Raw genomic sequence first — 23321 nt, 5'->3', positions numbered from 1 at the left:
ATGGGAATCGAAAAATCATGTTCATGGATGAGGCTAAGTTCTATTTTTATAATGACATGCTTTTTGTGGCGAGGGGGGCATGGTTCAGCGCGGTCTGTAATGGGAGAGAGAAGAGACGAGCGTGGGACGCAAGTAGGTCAAGTGCAAATGACGAACACCTGTGTCTTATTGCTGTGATCCGCTTGGAGAGACTGCTTATAAGCCGCGCGCTGGAACGAGAGAGAGACTGAAGAGAAAATTGGACGCAGAGAAAGAAAACCGGTGGATCCGAGCTCTCATTTTTGAACTGTTTTGTGCCGTCGCGGTTGCCACGGTGAATGCGCGTTGTGCATGACTTTAGTTTGTTTTGCTTTATTTTAATAAAGTACCAGTCACGCTGACCCCTGTCTTCTTCCTTCCTGACTCTTAAACCTCATCACACTTTTATTTCATTAAAATTAATTAACCGCAAGAAAAGTAAGGTTTAATACTACACTGGTTATCATAGATGTTACTGTGTATGTCGAATTCATTGTTGTGATAAAGCGGCGCAGTTTTACGTGTTCTAAACCATTGTTGTAAAAGTACATTCGAACATACCCACATCATTTTCCAAAATACTGATTAATCTTTATGTATAACACATGCTATATTTATTTACATGGCCATAAACACCAGACGTGATAAACAATGTCAATGAACTAAACACAAATCTAAAGCAATAATACTTCCCTTACATAACTATTACAGAATGCTACATTTGGAAAATATAAATTTAAGCATGCTTTGTCGACAGAACCAGCTGCAATCGGTAAAGAATAATTGTGTTCCATAACGACTGCACGAAACAAGCTAACGTTTGTTGCTTGATAGACGCTACAATTACAACTTCCGCATTTGTCCAGGACTCCACGCAGTACGAGCGGAAACCGAGGGTAACGCGGATGTGACGCAATTGACTGGCGACTCCCAGCTCCCCCTGCTCTAACGACCCGTTTCCTTGGTTAAAATCGCAATTTTCTCACGATTTAAAAATAGTTGGAAACATTTGGGATATTGTAAGTAATCAACTTAACAAAATATATAACACTGGCCTTGAGATTATGGGATATTTTAATGCAAAATTATTGCATATTGTACCTTTAACTGACGTGTGACACCGCTGGGGGCTTTTTAATCGCTAACTTAAAAACGAAAGTAAAATATGTTCGTCCGCACTGACATTTATATTGGTTGAGCGAGCGTTTCAAATGAATTCCTATGGAAGTAGGAATTAACTGAAAAACGTTCACTCTGTTCTGCTCGTTCCTCGCAGTGGACGCGCACCGTTATGAATGCCCGTGCCGCCATGAGCATTTTAGTTTCATTTTAAAATTAGCGCCTTTCGGGGGGTGGATTGCTTGAAATTATTTTACAAAAGCACAATTTTGTGTTTTATTGCAACTGTACACAAATATAAGTTAACACTTTGCAGTTTGAATGTCGTCCTGTATAATGACGGAGTATGTTTTTATGTGTCTACTGTTCAATCGCGCCCACGCCACACACACACACACACACACACACACACACACACACACACACACACACACGGTTTACTATCTTTGTGGGTACTCTCCATGGACTTAATGGTTTTTATACTGTACAAACTGTATATTCTATCTCCTCACACTAACCCTACCCCTAAACCTACCTATCCCAGAAAACTTTCTGCATTTTTACATTTCCAAAAAAACTCATTCTGTATGATTTATAATCTTGTTTACCCATGGGGACCTCTATTTAGGTCCCCACTGTGACACGAGTCCCCATGAGCCTGTGTGCATTCAGGTTAAAGTCCCCACCGGGATAGAAAAACATGAACACACACACACACACACACACACACACACACACACACACACACACACACACACACACTCCAGCATTACAATCTTGACATCGCAGCCTGTTCATTATAGCCTTAATAAAATATAATAATAAAATAGTCAACCTAACATATAAAAATTACACTGCTCTAAATAGTCAGTAGTACAATTCGTACATTCACAGTAAGCACCGCTCGCTCCACTGTGATGTTTCCAAGCAAATTTTTACGCATGTGAAGAGGATGATTGTTTTCCGTCGATATTGGAACACGAGTGAAGAACAAAGCCTATAATAAAGAATAGTTTAGCATCCAAATACATCGCAAATGTTGAAACATTTTGATTCTGATGAGAGGGTTACGTGAGCCCAACACTGCTTACTTTCATTTTTACTTTACATTAAATTTAAAGGATTTGTTGTGGAATATTTTGAGTGTATCATAAAATCAGAATAAAAAAATAATAATAATAAAAAAAATAAAATGAATGAATGAATGAATGAATAAATAAATAAATAAATAAATAAATAAATAAATAAATAAATAAATAAATAAATAAATAAATAAATAAATAAATAAATAAATAAATAAATAAATAAATAAATAAATAAATAAATAAATAAATATATATGTATATGTATATGTATATATATATGTATATATATATATATATATATATATATATATATATATATATTGCAGCGATGAAGGGCCAAAGCCGGCGGCACCGCCACCCTAAAGGCACCGGGGTTGCGGTGCCACCGGCTTGGGCCCGTAATCGCTGCTCGCAGCTATATTTCTTCTTAATCCCTTCTGGGATCTGTGTTTTTAAGAGCGTAAGGTTTGATTCGGGTGAAATAGATGTTACTTCATCATATCCGGCACACGTCTGCTCATGCGAGGAAGGAAGTTCAGGAATCTCTCTCTCCCAGTACTCAGGCAGGGTTAGGGCAGTGCTTTGGTTTGGCTTTGGCATCTCGGGGCGTTTTTAACATTGCTTCCATACAGCGGTCTGTGCTGAAATGAGTTGCTGGAAGGGACAGTCGGGTTGAATCCTGGTGTGACCCTGGTTGTGTTCGGGATGCGGACTCTCAGTCATGTCCAGGGGAATTATTCTCAGTTCTCATTAAAGGTGACATATTATGCCCCTTTTCACAAGATGTAATATAAATCTCCGGTGTCTCCAGACTGTGTCTGTGGAAGTTCAGCTCAAATCCCCTCAGATCATTTATTACATCTTGTCAAATTTGCCACTTTTTGGTTGTGAGCAAAAACATGCCGTTTGTGTGTGTCCCTTTAAATGCAAATGAGCTTTAGCCCCGCCTCCGCTCAGAAGAGGGTGAAGTAGAGGTCTACACAGTGAACCCGAGACCCGTTGACCCGGGACCCGACCCGGGACCCGTACGGGTTCGGGTCTATATTTTAAATGATCAGCCGGGTCCGGGTCGGGTCCGAATTTATTACTTCGGGTCCCGGGTCTGTTTAACATTGTGTGTAATACCCGTGCGATCGGAGTCATTAGATCAGACTCGGAGAAAACCCGGTCGTGATTAGACACTGCTTGTGTTTTTTTTGTAACTTGCAACTTGTAAAATTAGGACACTCAAAATAAATTGCGTTAAAAAGCATATTTTAGGTTGATCCAGCTAGCGTGCATGTGCAGTCTCAAGCGCGTGTCATGTTTCTATGGCAACCAGTTACCAGAGCTTCAGTGAGGGACCGCCAAACCGCGCTTTAGATTTTACAATATAAATTAACCGTCTTGTTTAATCTTAAAGTTTTAGTGGTCAGATTAGGACTCGATGCAGAGCAGAGAGCACAGAGATGATAGCAAATAAAAAACGTCAGCGGCCATGGCACTGAACGAGCAATCGTTATTATAACGTTAGTTCAAAAGGGCAAACAGTCAAAGTTATTATGCGAGTTAACTCGAGTCAGAATGTAAGTTAACGTTACATGTGCAAAGTTGCATTTGTCATCCGTCACCGTGACATCAAGTGGACTTTTGAAGCTGAAATAATGAGTGGATTAAGCTTGGACTTGGAATAACGAGAGGAATAACATGAATAACTTTCTTGTCGGAGGATTGTAATGCATGATCACAGCCAGCCAGGTAACGTTACAAGGAAGGGAGAGGAGACTACTAAGCTACCACGGCTTAAATTAGGTAAGACAAAAAGTTGTATTTTTCGCAACAGGTTTATTGACTTGTAATAGCAGTTTAAGGTGGAATATGTGACAATCGGGTCCAGTCGGGTCTGTGTCTTCCCGTCGGTTTCGGGTCCAGCTTTCAAATAATAGACGGGTCCGGGTCGGGTCCAGTTAGGCATTTCTCGGATCTGCACGGGTCCGGGTCCAGCTTTTGAAATAATAGACGGGTCCGGGTCGGTTCGGTTTAGCACATTACGGGTCTCTTTCGGGTTCGGGCACGAATTTTTGGACCTGTGAAGACCTCTAGGGTGAAGTCTTTACTCGAGCTTCAGAAACTCCGGCAATAACAGAACAGGCCAATCTCCCTCATCCAGAATCCCAGAATAACCAGTAGTGAGTGCAGCCTTACGGAGAGACTCAGGAAGAGCTTCTGAATGTTAGTGGAGACATTTCTGTAGTTGTTGTGGAGTTACACTGATCATCTCACCATCATGTTGAACTTCTCCACAAGTGTCCACAGTTCCTGAGGTCTTTATAAGCCAGCGGTGACATGTTCTGGTCAATAGTGTTCAGTGCTCGTCTGTGCTCAACCACAGAACAGCTTCAGGCTCTGCTGGATCTTCATCAGTGCGTTAGAACTGGTCTCTGTTGTTGCGTGTGGAACCAAATGTCGGCTGGTGTGTGTAAACGTGCAGATTTAGGGCCGGTAATATTATAATAAGATCCTCTTCATACGTCAGAAGGAGAGCGAAATCTGATCGGCTTATTTTTTAACATGCTTGCAGAGACAGCCTGACCAGAACACAGTTACTGGGTTTCACTTTACATGTTTTCTGTGTTGGTAGAAGCAGCGATTACAGCACTGACACACGGAGGAACTCAGATTTTCATGATATGTGCCCTTTAATAGAGTTCTTCCATAACCCAATGATCTGAGCTTATGCACTTTTATGATGGACAGATGCACTTTTATGATGGACAGATGCACTTTTATGATGGATAGATGCACTTTTATGATGGACAGTTGCACTTTTATTATGGACAGATGCACTTTTATGATGGACAGATGCACTTTTATGATGGATAGATGCACTTATGATGGACAGATGCACTTTTATGATAGATTGATATACTTTTATGATGGACAGATGCACTTTTATGATGGACAGATGCACTTTAATGATGACAGATGCACTTTTATGATGGACAGATGCACTTTTATGATAGATTGATATACTTTTATGATGGACAGATGCACTTTTATGATGGACAGATGCACTTTAATGATGACAGATGCACTTTTATGATGGACAGATGCACTTTTATGATGGACAGATGCACTTTTATGATGGACAGATGCACTTTTATGATGGACAGATGCACTTTAATGATGACAGATGCACTTTTATGATGGACAGATGCACTTTTATGATGATAGATGCACTTTAATGATGGACAGATGCACTTTAATGATGACAGATGCACTTTTATGATGGACAGATGCACTTTTATGATGGACAGATGCACTTTAATGATGACAGATGCACTTTTATGATGGACAGATGCACTTTTATGATGGATAGATGCACTTTTATGATGGACAGATGCACTTTTATGATGGACAGTTGCACTTTTATTATGGACAGATGCACTTTTATGATGGACAGATGCACTTTTATGATGGACAGATGCACTTTTATGATGGACAGATGCACTTTTATGATGGACAGATGCACTTTTATGATGGACAGATGCACTTTAATGATGACAGATGCACTTTTATGATGGACAGATGCACTTTTATGATGGATAGATGCACTTTTATGATGGACAGATGCACTTTTATGATGGACAGTTGCACTTTTATTATGGACAGATGCACTTTTATGATGGACAGATGCACTTTTATGATGGACAGATGCACTTTTATGATGGACAGATGCACTTTAATGATAACAGATGCACTTTTATGATGGACAGATGCACTTTTATGATGGACAGATGCACTTTTATGATGGACAGATGCACTTTTATGATGGACAGATGCACTTTTATGATGGATAGATGCACTTTTATGATGGACAGATGCACTTTTATGATGGACAGATGCACTTTAATGATGACAGATGCACTTTTATGATGGACAGATGCACTTTTATGATGGATAGATGCACTTTTATGATGGACAGATGCACTTTTATGATGGACAGATGCACTTTTATGATGGACAGATGCACTTTAATGATGACAGATGCACTTTTATGATGGACAGATGCACTTTTATGATGGACAGATGCACTTTTATGATGGACAGATGCACTTTTATGATGGATAGATGCACTTTTATGATGGACAGATGCACTTTTATGATGGACAGATGCACTTTAATGATGACAGATGCACTTTTATGATGGACAGATGCACTTTTATGATGGATAGATGCACTTTTATGATGGACAGATGCACTTTTATGATGGATAGATGCACTTTTATGATGGACAGATGCACTTTTATGATGGACAGTTGCACTTTTATGATGGATAGATGCACTTTTATGATGGACAGATGCACTTTTATGATGGACAGATGCACTTTAATGATGACAGATGCACTTTAATGATGACAGATGCACTTTTATGATGGACAGATGCACTTTTATGATGGACAGATGCACTTTTATGATGGACAGATGCACTTTTATGATGGACAGATGCACTTTTATGATGGATAGATGCACTTTTATGATGGACAGATGCACTTTTATGATGGACAGATGCACTTTTATGATGGACAGATGCACTTTTATGATGGACAGATGCACTTTTATGATGGATAGATGCACTTTTATGATGGACAGATGCACTTTTATTATGGACAGATGCACTTTTATGATGGACAGATGCACTTTTATGATGGATAGATGCACTTATGATGGACAGATGCACTTTTATGATAGATTGATATACTTTTATGATGGACAGATGCACTTTTATGATGGACAGATGCACTTTTATGATGGACAGATGCACTTTTATGATGGACAGATGCACTTTTATGATGGACAGATGCACGTTTATGATGGACAGATGCACGTTTATGATGGACAGATGCACTTTTATAATGGACAGTTGCACTTTTATTATGGACAGATACACTTTTATGATGGACAGATGCACTTTTTATGATGGACAGATACACTTTTATGATGGACAGATGCACTTTTTATGATGGACAAATGCACTTTTATGATAGATTGATATACTTTTATGATGGACAGATACACTTTTATGATGGACAGATGCACTTTTATGATAGATTGATATACTTTTATGATGGATAGATGCACTTTTATGATGGACAAATGCACTTTTATGATAGATTGATATACTTTTATGATGGACAGATACACTTTTATGATGGACAGATACACTTTTATGATAGATTGATATACAGGGTGGGCCATTTATATGGATACACGGTAATAACATGGGAATGGTTGGTGATATTAAAGTCCTGTTTGTGGCACATTAGTATATGTCATGGTCACCACCCATCTTGAGGAGTTTGCCCCCTCACATATACTAATGTGCCACAAACAGGACTTTAATATCACCAACCATTCCCATGTTATTATGGTGTATCCATATAAATGGCCCACCCTGTACTTTTATGATGGACAGATGCACTTTTTTTATAATGGATGGATGCACTTTTATGATGGACAGATGCACTTTTATAATGGACAGATGCACTTTTATGATGGACAGATGCACTTTTTTTATAATGGATGGATGCACTTTTATGACAGATAGATGTGCTTTTATGATGGACAGATGCACTTTTATTATAATGGATGGATGCACTTTTATGACAGATAGATGTGCTTTTATGATGGACAGATGCACTTTTATTTTTGTATTTGTCTGAAAGAAGAATGTCATATACACCTAGGATGGCTTGAGGGAGAGTAAATCATGGGCTAATTTTCATTTTTGGGTGAACTATCCCTTGAAGGGAAAGCTTCTGTGAAGGTGATGAGGAAACTCCTGCTGGTTTTCTGTGTAGCTGTTGACTGGTTCCCAGTGGAGCCGTGTTGTCTGGCCAGTGTGTTATTAAAGCGGTGTATGCCAGCTCTCCACATCATGTTCAGAGGTTAGTGTGGCGCTCGGGTCTTCAGTCCACGCCTGCAGGGGAAAATACATGTTGACATGACAGAAATGTTTTCCTCCATCATATTTGTGGACGGATCTGTTGCCACACCCGCGTCAGCCGACATTATTAACCCTACTGTGAATGTATTAGAGGCGTTATGTGCATCCATCCACCATCAGCTTATTTTATAACCTGGAACTGGACAAATATCTTCATGGTTAAGTAAAAACATCAAATGGTAATGATGGTAACTCTTTACAATAACTAAGAATGAACAATACTTCTACAGCATTTATTAATCTTAATTATCTTAATATTAATGCTTTGGGTTTATCAGCACCAAGTCCAAGTCTATTCATTTACACACACAATGTAATATCAAATTTAGCACAGTACATTTTTTGTTAACCTTTTATTATATGATTTGGAGTATCGCAATAATATCGAGTTCAGTATCGTGATATTTATCGAATGTATCGACATGAGGGTATCGTTACACCCCTATTAAATAATGTTAACAAATAAGACCTCATTGTAAACTGTTACTGTAATACAGCCATTTATATATATATATATATATATATATATATATAATGTATGTGTGTGTGTGTGTGTATATATGTATATATATATATATGTATATATATATATACTGTATATATATATATATATATATATATATATATATATATATATATATATATATATATATATATATATATATATATTAATCATACCCCTGGTAAATATGATCAAAAATGGCTGTAAAAAATAAATCTGCATCGTTTATCCTTTTGATCTTTCATTAAAAAAATTGGCAAAAATCAAAGTAATCAAATCAAACATTGAAGTAAAAGAATTGAAAGTGGGGGGGGGGATAATTTTTTACAGCCATTTTTGATCATATTTAACAGGGGTATGATTAATTCTGAGCACGACTGTATATATATATATATATACACTCACCTAAAGGATTATTAGGAACACCATACTAATACTGTGTTTGACCCCCTTTCGCCTTCAGAACTGCCTTAATTCTACGTGGCATTGATTCAACAAGGTGCTGAAAGCATTCTTTAGAAATGTTGGCCCATATTGATAGGATAGCATCTTGCAGTTGATGGAGATTTGTGGGATGCACATCCAGGGCACGAAGCTCCCGTTCCACCACATCCCAAAGATGCTCTATTGGGTTGAGATCTGGTGACTGTGGGGGCCATTTTAGTACAGTGAACTCATTGTCATGTTCAAGAAACCAGTTTGAAATGATTCGAGCTTTGTGACATGGTGCATTATCCTGCTGGAAGTAGCCATCAGAGAATGGGTACATGGTGGTCATAAAGGGATGGACATGGTCAGAAACAATGCTCAGGTAGGCCGTGGCATTTAAACAATGCCCAATTGGCACTAAGGGGCCTAAAGTGTGCCAAGAAAACACCCCCCACACCATTACCCCACCACCACCAGCCTGCACAGTGGTAACAAGCCATGATGGATCCATGTTCTCATTCTGTTTACGCCAAATTCTGACTCTACCATCTGAATGTCTCAACAGAAATCGAGACTCATCAGACCAGGCAACATTTTTCCAGTCTTCAACTGTCCAATTTTGGTGAGCTCGTGCAAATTGTAGCCTCTTTTTCCTATTTGTAGTGGAGATGAGTGGTACCCGGTGGGGTCTTCTGCTGTTGTAGCTCATCCGCCTCAAGGTTGTGCGTGTTGTGGCTTCACAAATGCTTTGCTGCATGCCTCGGTTGTAACGAGTGGTTATTTCAGTCAAAGTTGCTCTTCTATCTGCTTGAATCAGTCGGCCCATTCTCCTCTGACCTCTAGCATCAACAAGGCATTTTCACCTTTTTTTCCTTTACTACTAATTTTTTTCCTTTAAAAGAAAATAAAGCCTATTTTAAGGACCAATTTTGCATTATTTTTGCATTATGTGAAAGTTTTGAGCTGTTATTTATTCATTAGACTAAGACGATGCTTCTGTTTTCTGTCAGACACTGTTAACGGACACGAATCTCTGTGTGTGTTGGACAGATGCCATGTTACTGGTGACGGAGCGACTCGAGGGACCGTTCAACATCGAGTCTGTGATGGAGCCCATCGACGTGAAGATCTCCGAAGCCATCATGAACATGCAGGAGAACAGCATGCAGGTCTCCTATCAGGTCATCATCTTCTCATACATCCATAAAGCAGATCTCCTATCAGGTCATCATCTTCTCATACATCCATAAAGCAGATCTCCTATCAGGTCATCATCTTCTCATACATCCGCAGTCATGTTCTGAGACCATGAGCAAGCCTAGCACGTATCCTCCCTGCACACGGCCCAAACCTCAGCCCTCGCTTCAGGGTATTTATAACAGCATAGTTGCGGATGGTCAGATATTTGCAGTTCGCTGTTCAGCACTAAAGCATGCGTGCGCTCTCAGTCCACCACTAATCACAGTTTCTGGAGGAGAAGAATGCGAGCGGGTGTTCTCCTGCGCTCACACACGGCTCAGGATCCGGGAATAGTTCAAGGTGATGTCTGCGGTGTTCAGATGTCAGGATACGGGCTATTTCTCTAGCTTTCTTCATAATCGAGTTCTCTAATGATAAATATGCCATTAAAACTATTTAGTTTACTTTTAATATGTATAAATCACTATCTATATGAGACATACTTTTAGCCCATTTATGCAACATATTTGACTTAATTAAAATATGCCTTGTAAGGGTCAAAAACGCATGAATCACGCATGACCTGAATATTACAATAATTACTGGCTCTTTGATGAACTCGAGAGGTTTCATTCCTCTTTTGTAAGTGGCTTTGGATAACTGCGTCTGCTAAATAGTGAAATAGTGAGCGATCCTTATGGATTTATGGATTGCTGATATAAAGCTGATTAGCTATACGTGATATTTTGTATTTGAAGACCAGAAATAACATTTGCATAACAATTACTGCAACAAAATGTATATTTATGTAACATGTTTTCCAAATTAGAAATAATTAATTGGAAAATATGTCAATATGCAAATAATAATTTGAACTTGATAAACCTTATAGTTTAGAGAGAAACTTAGTGATTCTGTAATGTTTATTTCACAAATAAAGAAACTCTGCTGTCTAAATTAAAGTCAGCTTTCAACACTTATTGGACACTGATGCCGATAGTTAAAATATTGGCCGACCATTACTGCTAAATGCATAAATATGAATGTAATGTAAATATTAATGTGCAGTGATGATTATAAGCGAGCCGTTGGTAGGCTGTCTCATTGCAGGACTGTGTATAATGAGTGTGAAGTTGACAAGTTGATTAAAATGCTGAAAAATCAGTCAGTCAAAAATGTAAATTTTTCCTCACATGTTCATATAAATTTAACCTAAAATCTCGATGTTGATTTAGACATGCTTAGACATGTTCTGCATCAACTACACACGTATGTTCAGAGTTTCTCATATTTAAATCCAAGATTAAACCAAATTCACCAGACTAGTGGAGCCAGATTCAGAAGTTTATTCTAAAGCTGTGTTGTGAGTTCTGTTGACCGTGATCCTGCGGTTCAGCCGTGAAACAACATGTGGTCGAGAGCCTAACTTTAGACATGACGGATCCCGCTAACTTCACCATTTCGTTCTCGTTCCTCGTGTTATTTGGGAGTGCGGAGCGCTATCCCTCATCGGGGCAGTGTGTGTGTGTTTCAGTGTGTGTGTGTTTCAGTGTGTGTGTTTCAGAGTTTCAGACTCTAGATCTGCGTGTAATTGCAGGTTTTCCAGGGTTGTGGGCAGCCGAATCCCTCGGGAATGAGCCGATCCTCCCGGAGCGTCCCGAACACGTTCATCTTCAGTCCTGACAGCCCTGAGGATCTCACACACCTCACACACTCACACACACACCTTGAGGACCTGCCTACCGTAACCACAGGATCCCGACTCCAACGCCTGGTGAGAGAGACACGCCTCTCACACACACCTCACACACACACACACCTCACACACACACACACACACACACACACACACACACCCACATACCTCTCACACACACACACCCACACACCTACATACCTCTCACACACACACCTCTCACACACACCTCACACACACACACACACACACACACTCACACTCACACACACACACACACACACACACACACACACACACACACACACACACACACACACACACACACACACACACACACACCCACATACCTCTCACACACACACACACCCACACACCTACATACCTCTCTCACACACACCTCTCACACACACCTCACACACACACACACACACACACACACACACATTTTCAATGTTATATTGCCTGGCGACACCTAATGGCGGTTTAGTGTTGTTTAAAAGCATCATTCTTTCCCACATGTGTGTGATTTGTGTGTGCAACATTATCATTATTTTTCTTTCACTATTATATTAGCGATTTAAAAGCACCCACTCGTGTCACACGTCGATTAACCGGTGGGAAAATATCCTCAGACACATACCTAATAAATGTATATTTAAATACAATATTGGCCTACCTGGTAAAAAGTTTTGTATACTATTTTGATGTCCTTTTGGACACAAGAGGGCAGTATAGCCCTATGTTTGCTTTTTTGTTGAACCAAATAGCACTAAATAGCCTGTTTTAACTTTTTCATTCTTCTTGAATTGCAACAACAGAATAAAATGGGTTTAGTTGTGATATTTGTATTCTTTTATATAGAAATAAATGGTATATAATTAAATTTTTAGAAGATTTTTAGTGTTTCCTTTTTGGACATTACTTTAATCCCTCGCCATAGCAAAACCGTTTGAGATATTTATTATCCATTCACAATTTAGCATATTTAATGTAGTTTCATCATGTTGAAAAAGTTTGGTACGAATAAAATAAATAGTTTAAGAGGAGTGGCTAAAAATTCAGAGGCTGATTTTGCAAAAAAATTCACATTCAGACCAAAATATCTGACTTCCTGATGGCCAGAGCTATTGAATGTAAATTAGAAAGTTGTCCGGCTTGATGAGAACAATATACAAACTATTTTTTCTTTACTGTAGTTAAAACTAACCCCCCCACTTTTGTCAAAAGCATGTTGAAAGTGACACACTTCCTGCTGCCAGTTGGTGGCGCTATAACTTTGACTCACAATAGCTACATCCATCTGATCGGCCTCTTACCACGAACACACTGCTGAAGTTTCATCAAGATCAGTTAATGTATGCAGAAGTTATTCCACTTCCGTGTTTCTCTTTTCTCGCCATAAATTCGATTCCTCGCCACAGCCAAACCGTTCGAGATATCAAAAATCCGTCCGCAATTTAGCATCCTCAAAGTCTTGACTACATGCACACCGAGTTTGAAGGGGACACGGTGAATTTTCTAGGAGGAGTATTTCACATTCCACAGCAAGCGTTTTCCAAACAACCCATAATAGCCGACTTCCTGTTGGGCTGGCGTAAAACTTGACCGGGGTAAAGTTGTTCGGCCCGATGAGATCTATATGTGTACCGAGTTTCATATTAATTCATGCGAGCGTGTTTGATATATGGATCAAGTTTTAGAACCCCGTTCAAGGGGGCGCTGTTGAGCCCCCCTGCCACGCCCGGGTACCAGCTTCAGCCCGGCCCTGATGGCCGTGGGTTCTGACCTGTGTGCAAAGTTTCAAGAGTTTTTGAGCACGTTAAGGACCCCAAAAGCCCCTGAAACCTTGATTAACAATATAAAAGCAATAGTCAAATCCCCCCCTCCCCTCACACACACACACAGACACAGAGAGAGGGAGAGAAAATTCTTCAGAAAATCCACATTCAAACCAAAATATCTCTCTTCCTGTTGGTCGGAGATGGAAATTCATGTAAATTAGAAAGTTGTCCGTCTTGATGAGAACAATACACATACCAAGTTTTGTGATTCTAGGAAAAACTAAGCCCCCATTTTTGACTAAAGGTGGCGCTACTGAGCCATTCCACCACGCCCGTTTCTGTAACTTTGCACATGTCTACGGGCTAATAAATGTGATGTGTCTGTTGAGTTTCATGCAATTTCAAGTATGTTAAGAGTCTCAAAAGCATCAAAAAATAATATTAAAGTTTGATGCGTTGCTACGGCAACAGTATCTAAGATATCAATAATCCTTTCACAGGTTTACATCTGCCGTGTGTCTATATTGTACACATAAAGTTTGAAGCAAATCGGGTAAAAATAAGACACTGATTTCAAAGCATTTTGAAAGTGATGTACTTCCTGCTGCCTGTTGGTGGCGCTATAACTTTGACTCACAATAGTCACATCCATGTGATCGGCCTCTTACAACGAACACACTGCTGAAGTTTCATCAAGATCAGTTAATGTATGCAGAAGTTATAACACACTTCCTGTTTCATTTTTTCGCCATAAATTTGTTTCCTCGCCACGGCCAAACCGTTCGAGATATCAAAAATCCGTCCGCAATTTAGCATCCTCAATGTCTTGACTTCATGCACACCGAGTTTGGAGGCGAATCGATGAATTCCCTAGGAGGAGTACATTAAATTCCACAGCATGCGTTTCCAAACAACGTTAAATAGCCAACTTCCTGTTTGGCTGGCGTAAAACTTAGAGCACGAAAGTTGTTCGGCCCGATGAGATCTATATGTGTACTGAGTTTCATATTATTACATGCAAGCGTGTTTGATTTATGGACATGTGTTTGGATCCCGTTCCAGGGGGCGCTGTCGAGCCCCCCTGCCACGCCCGGGTACCAGCTTCAGTCCGGCCCTGATGGCCGCGGGTTCTGACGTGTGTGCAAAATTTCAAGAGTTTTCGAGCATGTTAAGGACCCCAAAAGTGCCTGAAAGGTTGACAAAATAATAATAATAATAATAATAATAAATATAGCTGCGAGCAGCGATTGCGGGCCCAAGCCGGTGGCACCGCCACCCCGGTGCCTTTAGTTACCTAAAGGCACCGGGGATGGCGGTGCCACCGGCTTTGGCCCTCCATCGCTGCTCGCAGCTATATTTATATATATATATATATATATATATATACACACACACACACATATATATATATATATATATATATATATATATATATATATGTATATAAATATGTATATAAATATCTATATATATACATATATATATATGTATATAAATATCTATATATACACACACACACACACACACACATATATATATATATATATATATATATATATACTTATATATATACGTATATATATATATATATATATATATATATATATATATATATAAATATAAGACAGAAAATTTTACTTGTCTTACCTTATTCTGATTTTATGATACACCCAAAATATTCCACAACAAATCCTTTAAATTTAATGTAAAAATAAAAACGAAAGTAAGCAGTGTTGGTCTCACGTAACCCTCTCATTAGAATCAAAATGTTTCAATATTTGCGATGTATTTGGATGCTAAACTATTCTTTATTATAGGCTTTGTACTTCACTCGTGTTCCAATATCGATGGAAAAAATCATCCTCTTCACACGCGCGAAAATGTTCTTGGAAACATCACAGTGGAGCTCTGCTTACTGTGAATGGTACAGATTGTACTACTGACTATTTAAACAGAGCAGTGTAATTCGTTTATGTTAGGTTGACTATTTTTATTATTATATTGTATTAGGGCTATAATGAACAGGCTGCGATGTCAAGATTGCAATTCTGGAATGTGTGTGTGTGTGTGACGCGGTTGCGGTTGAACAGTGGACACAAAAACATAAATAAAATGTTTTAGTTAATTCCTACATCCATAGGAATAAATTGAAAATGCTCGCTCTACTCCGCACCATTATCAATGTCTGTGCGGACGTCTGTATTTTACTAGTATATAGTATACTATAGTTAGCGATTTAAAAGCGCTCAGTGGTGTCACACGTCGATTAACCGGTGGGAAAATGTTATCACAGTCACATCCCTAATATATTTATATATAAATACAATAGGCCTACCTGAAAGATAATTTTACTTGCCCGACCAGAGTATAGCCTGATTAGAACGTCAATAACAAAAAAATAACTTGGGAATCACTAAAACGAGAGATTATTCTAATTTCATTACATTCATTTTAAGTTGCAATCATCAGTTAATAATAAATGTATTACTGATCAATGGTAACAAGGTTGCACTGCTGAGGCTCATGCTGCTTCTCCAGGAGAATTGTAAACAAATGAGCGCAGCACACAAAAAAGCAACCCAGTTAACAACATACTGACTATAAAAATTACAAATATGGAGTTTTTATATATTTTATAACATATGATAGAGTTAAGCAACCTCACTTGACGAGTAGGCAACTATTTCCTGAATACAATCACGATTGAAACTGTGACATTGATTTCATACAACAGGTTAATAAACAGTTACAATTAAGTCACTTACATTTTAGATGCAATATTGACTGTTTTTGTTCTGTTTCAGCAGCAAAAATAGTTAAACAAAGATCACAGCAACTTGTTTTCTCATTACTGAATGATTCAGCATTTTGAAACGAATCGCTTGACTCAAAGATTCAATGGTCAATCCATAAACATCTGTCTCAATCATGAATGACTCAGTCATTGGAACGAATCATTTGAACGAATGAATCAATGACTCGCTCATTAAGATGGTCGCCTGGCGACACCTAATGGCGGTTTAGTGTTATGTTTAAAAGTATCATTCTTTCCAACGTGCACCATTATCAATGTCTGTGCGGACGTCCGTTTTTTTACTTTCACTTTTATATTAGCGATTTAAAAGCACCCACTCGTGTCACACGTCGATTAACCGGTGGGAAAATATCCTCAGACACATACCTAATAAATGTATATTTAAATACAATATTGGCCTACCTGGTAAAAAGTTTTATATACTATTTTGATGTCCTTTTGGACACAAGAGGGCAGTATAGCCCTATGTTTGCTTTTTTGTTGAACCAAATAGCACTAAATAGCCTGTTTTTAACTTTTTCATTCTTCTTGAATTGCAAAAACAGAATAAAATGGGTTTAGTTGTGATATTTGTATACTTTTATATAGAAATAAATGGTATATAATTACATTTTTAGAAGATTTTTAGTGTTTCCTTTTTGGACATTAATCCCTCGCCATAGCAAAACCGTTTGAGATATTTATTATCCATTCACAACTTAGCATATTTAATGTAGTTTCATCATGTTGAAAAAGTTTGGTACGAATAAAATAAATAGTTTAAGAGGAGTGGCTAAAAATTCAGAGGCTGATTTTGCAAAAAAATTCACATTCAGACCAAAATATCTGACTTCCTGATGGCCAGAGCTATTGAATGTAAATTAGAAAGTTGTCCGGCTTGATGAGAACAATATAAAAACTATTTTTTCTTTACTGTAGTTAAAACTAACCCCCCCACTTTTGTCTAAAGCATGTTGAAAGTGACACACTTCCTGCTGCCAGTTGGTGGCGCTATAACTTTGACTCACAATAGCTACATCCATCTGATCGGCCTCTTACCACGAACACACTGCTGAAGTTTCATCAAGATCAGTTAATGTATGCAGAAGTTATTCCACTTCCGTGTTTCTCTTTTCTCGCCATAAATTCGATTCCTCGCCACAGCCAAACCGTTCGAGATATCAAAAATCCGTCCGCAATTTAGCATCCTCAAAGTCTTGACTACATGCACACCGAGTTTGAAGGGGACACGGTGAATTTTCTAGGAGGAGTATTTCACATTCCACAGCAAGCGTTTTCCAAACAACCCATAATAGCCGACTTCCTGTTGGGCTGGCGTAAAACTTGACCGGGGTAAAGTTGTTCGGCCCGATGAGATCTATATGTGTACCGAGTTTCATATTAATTCATGCGAGCGTGTTTGATATATGGATCGAGTTTTAGAACCCCGTTCAAGGGGGCGCTGTTGAGCCCCCCAGCCACGCCCGGGTACCAGCTTCAGCCCGGCCCTGATGGCCGTGGGTTTTGACCTGTGTGCAAAGTTTCAAGAGTTTTTGAGCACGTTAAGGACCCCAAAAGCCCCTGAAACCTTGATTAACAATATAAAAGCAATAGTCAAATCTCCCCTCCCCTCACACACACAGAGACACAGAGAGAGGGAGAGAAAATTCTTCAGAAAATCCACATTCAAACCAAAATATCTCTCTTCCTGTTGGTCGGAGATGGTTCATGTAAATTAGAAAGTTGTCCGTCTTGATGAGAACAATACACATACCAAGTTTTGTGATTCTAGGAAAAACTAAGCCCCCATTTTTGACTAAAGGTGGCGCTACTGAGCCATTCCACCACGCCCGTTTCTGAAACTTTGCACATGTCTACTGGCTAATAAATGTGATGTGTCTGTTGAGTTTCATGCAATTTCAAGTATGTTAAGAGTCTCAAAAGCATCAAAAAAGAATATTAAAGTTTGATGCGTTGCCACGGTAACAGTATCTAAGATATCAATAATCCTTTCACAGGTTTACATCTGCCGTGTGTCTACATTGTACACATAAAGTTTGAAGCAAATCGGGTAAAAATAAGACACTGATTTCAAAGCATTTTGAAAGTGACATATTCCTGCTGCCAGTTGGTGGCGCTATAACTTTGACTCACAATAGTCACATCCATGTGATCGGCCTCTTACCACGAACACACTGCTGAAGTTTCATCAAGATCAGTTAATGTATGCAGAAGTTATAACACACTTCCTGTTTCATTTTTTCGCCATAAATTTGTTTCCTCGCCACGGCCAAACCGTTCGAGATATCAAAAATCCGTCCGCAATTTAGCATCCTCAATGTCTTGACTTCATGCACACCGAGTTTGGAGGCGAATCGATGAATTCCCTAGGAGGAGTACATTAAATTCCACAGCATGCGTTTCCAAACAACGCTAAATAGCCAACTTCCTGTTTGGCTGGCGTAAAACTTAGAGCACGAAAGTTGTTCGGCCCTATGAGGTCTATATGTGTACCGAGTTTCATATTATTACATGCAAGCGTGTCTGATTTATGGACACGTGTTCGGATCCCGTTCCAGGGGGCGCTGTCGAGCCCCCCTGCCACGCCCGGGTACCAGCTTCAGTCCGGACCTGATGGCCGCGGGTTCTGACGTGTGTGCAAAATTTCAAGAGTTTTCGAGCATGTTAAGAGCCCCAAAAGTGCCCGAAAGGTTGACAAAATAATAATAATAATAATAATAATAATAAATAATCCTACCGGAAACAATAGGGCCTTCGCCCTTTCAGGGCTTGGGCCCTAATAATAATCCTACCGAAAACAATAGGGCCTTCGCCCTTTCAGGGCTTGGGCCCTAATAATCCTTACGGAAACAATAGGGCCTTCGCCCTTTCAGGGCTTGGGCCCTAATAAAGAATTTACTGAGACATTATTAGGGCCCAAGCCCTGAAAGGGCGAAGGCCCTATTGTTTCCGTAAGGATTATTTTTTTTTGCCTTTTTGCCACTTTTGGGGCCCTTAACATGCTCAAAAACTCTTGAAATTTTGCACACACGTCAGAACCTGCGGCCATCAGGGCCGGGCTGAAGCTGGTACCGGGGCGTGGCAGGGGGGCTCGACAGCGCCCCCTGGAATGGGGTCCGAAAACTTGATCCATATATCAAACACGCTTGCATGTAATAATATGAAACTCAGTACACATATAGATCTCATCGGGCCGAACAACTTTCGTGCTCTAAGTTTTACGCCAGCCCAACAGGAAGTTGGCTATTATACGTTGTTTGGAAAACGCATACAATGGAATGTGAAATACTCCTCCTAGGGATTTCATCCGATCGCCACCAAACTCGGTGAGAATAAAGTCAAGACATTGAGGATGAATTCTTGCAAACAGATTTTTGATATCTCGAACGGTTTGGCCGTGGCGAGGAAACTAATTTATGGCGAATAATGGGACACAGGAAGTGTGTTATAACTTCTGCATACATTGACAGATCTTGATGAAACTTCAGCAGTGTGTTCGTTGTAAGAGGCCGATCAGATGGATGTGACTATTGTGAGTCAAAGTTATAGCGCCACCAACTGGCAGCAGGAAGTGTGTCACTTTCAAAATGCTTTGAAGTCACCCTCTTAATTTTACCCGATTTGCTTCAAACTTTATGTGTATAATGTAAACACAGGGCAGATGTAGACCTGTGAAAGGATTATTGATATCTTAGATACTGTTGCCGTGGCAACGCATCAAGTTTTAATATTCTTTTCGGATGCGTTTGAGACTCTTAACATGCTTGAAATTGGATGAAACTCGACAGACACATAACACTTATTAGCCAGTAGACATGTGAAAAGTTTCAGAAACGGGCGTGGCAGGGGGGCTCAACAGCGCCCTCTTGAACAGGGTCTGAAAACTTGGTCCATATATCAAACACGCTTGCATGAATTAATATGAAACTCGGTACACATATAGATCTCATCGGGCCGAACAACTTTCCCTCTGTCAAGTTTCACGCCAGCCCAACAGGAAGTCAGCTATTATGGGTTGTTTGGAAAACGCTTGCTGTGGAATGTGATGTACTCCTCCTAGAGAATTCATTCAATCACCTCCAAACTCAGTCAGAATGAAGTAAAGACATTGAGGATGCTAAATTGCGGACGGATTTTTGATATCTTGAACGGTTTGGCCGTGGCGAGGAAACAAATTTATGGCGAGAAAAGAGAGACACGAAGTGTGTTATAACTTCTGCATACATTAACTGATCTTGATGAAACTTCAGCAGTGTGTTCGTGGTAAGAGGCCGATCAGATGGATGTGACTATTGTGATTCAAAGTTATAGCGCCACCAACTGGCAGCAGGAAGTGTGTCACTTTCAACATGCTTTTGACAAAAGTGGGGGGGTTAGTTTTAAATACAGTAAAAAAAAATTGTTTTTATATTGTTCTCATCAAGCCGGACAACTTTCTAATTTACGTTCATTAGCTCAGAGCAAAAGGAAGTCAGATATTTTGTTCTGAATGTGGATTTTTTTGCAAAATCAGCCTATGAATTTTTAGCCACTCCTCTTAAACTATTTATTTTATTCCCACCAAACTTTTTCAACATGATGAAAATACATTAAATATGCTAAATTGTGAACGGATAATAAATATCTCAAACGGTTTTGCTATGGCGAGGGATTAAAGTAATGTCCAAAAAGGAAAAACTAAAAGCCTCAAATTTTCTAAAAATGTAATTATATACCATTTATTTCTATATAAAAGTATACAAACATCACAACTAAACATTTTATTCTTTTTTTCAATTTAAGAATGAATTTTAAGTTTAAAAACTGCCAGAATGGTTGTTTAGTCTAAACAATACATAAATAAAGTCAAACATAGTGCTATACTGCCCTCTTGTGTTCAAAATCAGGTAGGCCTATTATATCTATATAAAAATATACTAGGTATGTGACGGTGAGAATATTTTACCACCGGTTAAAGCTACAATATGCAAGAATTTTTTGCCACGAGAGGGCGCTACATTCCAAACAACAACAACGGCGTAGCTTGATGACGATGTGAAGGAGCGGGAATGATGGGAACTGTCGTTTTAAACTCCACCGTGGATGTAAATCAGTCAGATGGGAATCGAAAAATCATGTTCATGGATGAGGCTAAGTTCTATTTTTATAATGACATGCTTTTTGTGGCGAGGGGGGCATGGTTCAGCGCGGTCTGTAATGGGAGAGAGAAGAGAAGAGCGTGGGACGCAAGTAGGTCAAGTGCAAATGACGAACACCTGTGTCTTATTGCTGTGATCCGCTTGGAGAGACTGCTTATAAGCCGCGCGCTGGAACGAGAGAGAGACTGAAGAGAAAATTGGACGCAGAGAAAGAAAACCGGTGGATCCGAGCTCTCATTTTTGAACTGTTTTGTGCCGTCGCGGTTGCCACGGTGAATGCGCGTTGTGCATGACTTTAGTTTGTTTTGCTTTATTTTAATAAAGTACCAGTCACGCTGACCCCTGTCTTCTTCCTTCCTGACTCTTAAACCTCATCACACTTTTATTTCATTAAAATTAATTAACCGCAAGAAAAGTAAGGTTTAATACTACACTGGTTATCATAGATGTTACTGTGTATGTCGAATTCATTGTTGTGATAAAGCGGCGCAGTTTTACGTGTTCTAAACCATTGTTGTAAAAGTACATTCGAACATACCCACATCATTTTCCAAAATACTGATTAATCTTTATGTATAACACATGCTATATTTATTTACATGGCCATAAACACCAGACGTGATAAACAATGTCAATGAACTAAACACAAATCTAAAGCAATAATACTTCCCTTACATAACTATTACAGAATGCTACATTTGGAAAATATAAATTTAAGCATGCTTTGTCGACAGAACCAGCTGCAATCGGTAAAGAATAATTGTGTTCCATAACGACTGCACGAAACAAGCTAACGTTTGTTGCTTGATAGACGCTACAATTACAACTTCCGCATTTGTCCAGGACTCCACGCAGTACGAGCGGAAACCGAGGGTAACGCGGATGTGACGCAATTGACTGGCGACTCCCAGCTCCCCCTGCTCTAACGACCCGTTTCCTTGGTTAAAATCGCAATTTTCTCACAATTTAAAAATAGTTGGAAACATTTGGGATATTGTAAGTAATCAACTTAACAAAATATATAACACTGGCCTTGAGATTATGGTATATTTTAATGCAAAATTATTGCATATTGTACCTTTAACTGACGTGTGACACCGCTGGGGGCTTTTTAATCGCTAACTTAAAAACGAAAGTAAAATATGTTCGTCCGCACTGACATTTATATTGGTTGAGCGAGCGTTTCAAATGAATTCCTATGGAAGTAGGAATTAACTGAAAAACGTTCACTCTGTTCTGCTCGTTCCTCGCAGTGGACGCGCACCGTTATGAATGCCCGTGCCGCCATGAGCATTTTAGTTTCATTTTAAAATTAGCGCCTTTCGGGGGGTGGATTGCTTGAAATTATTTTACAAAAGCACAATTTTGTGTTTTATTGCAACTGTACACAAATATAAGTTAACACTTTGCAGTTTGAATGTCGTCCTGTATAATGACGGAGTATGTTTTTATGTGTCTACTGTTCAATCGCGCCCACGCCACACACACACACACACACACATTTGTGATATTCATATTAATGAGCACATTCATGGGCTGATTGTATCCCTAGTCATAGTTCATTATATAG

At 39.2% G+C, this 23321-nt stretch overlaps 1 protein-coding gene across 1 annotated transcript in view; it reads left to right on the top strand.

Annotated features, from left to right (window-relative positions):
• Positions 1-23321, top strand: part of gpc6b (glypican 6b) — an 81849-nt gene that overhangs the window by 47825 nt on the left and 10703 nt on the right. Inside the window, exons 5-6 of the mRNA XM_081367538.1 lie at positions 10190-10320; positions 11916-12092. Of these exons, the coding sequence (XP_081223664.1) occupies positions 10190-10320; positions 11916-12092 (308 nt within the window). The remainder of the gene's footprint in view (positions 1-10189; positions 10321-11915; positions 12093-23321) is intronic.

Source organism: Scardinius erythrophthalmus (genome assembly GCF_964197995.2).
Source record: "Scardinius erythrophthalmus genome assembly, chromosome: 6".
Classification (NCBI taxonomy): domain Eukaryota; kingdom Metazoa; phylum Chordata; class Actinopteri; order Cypriniformes; family Leuciscidae; genus Scardinius; species Scardinius erythrophthalmus.
This window is presented reverse-complemented; position numbering and strand designations above follow the sequence as displayed.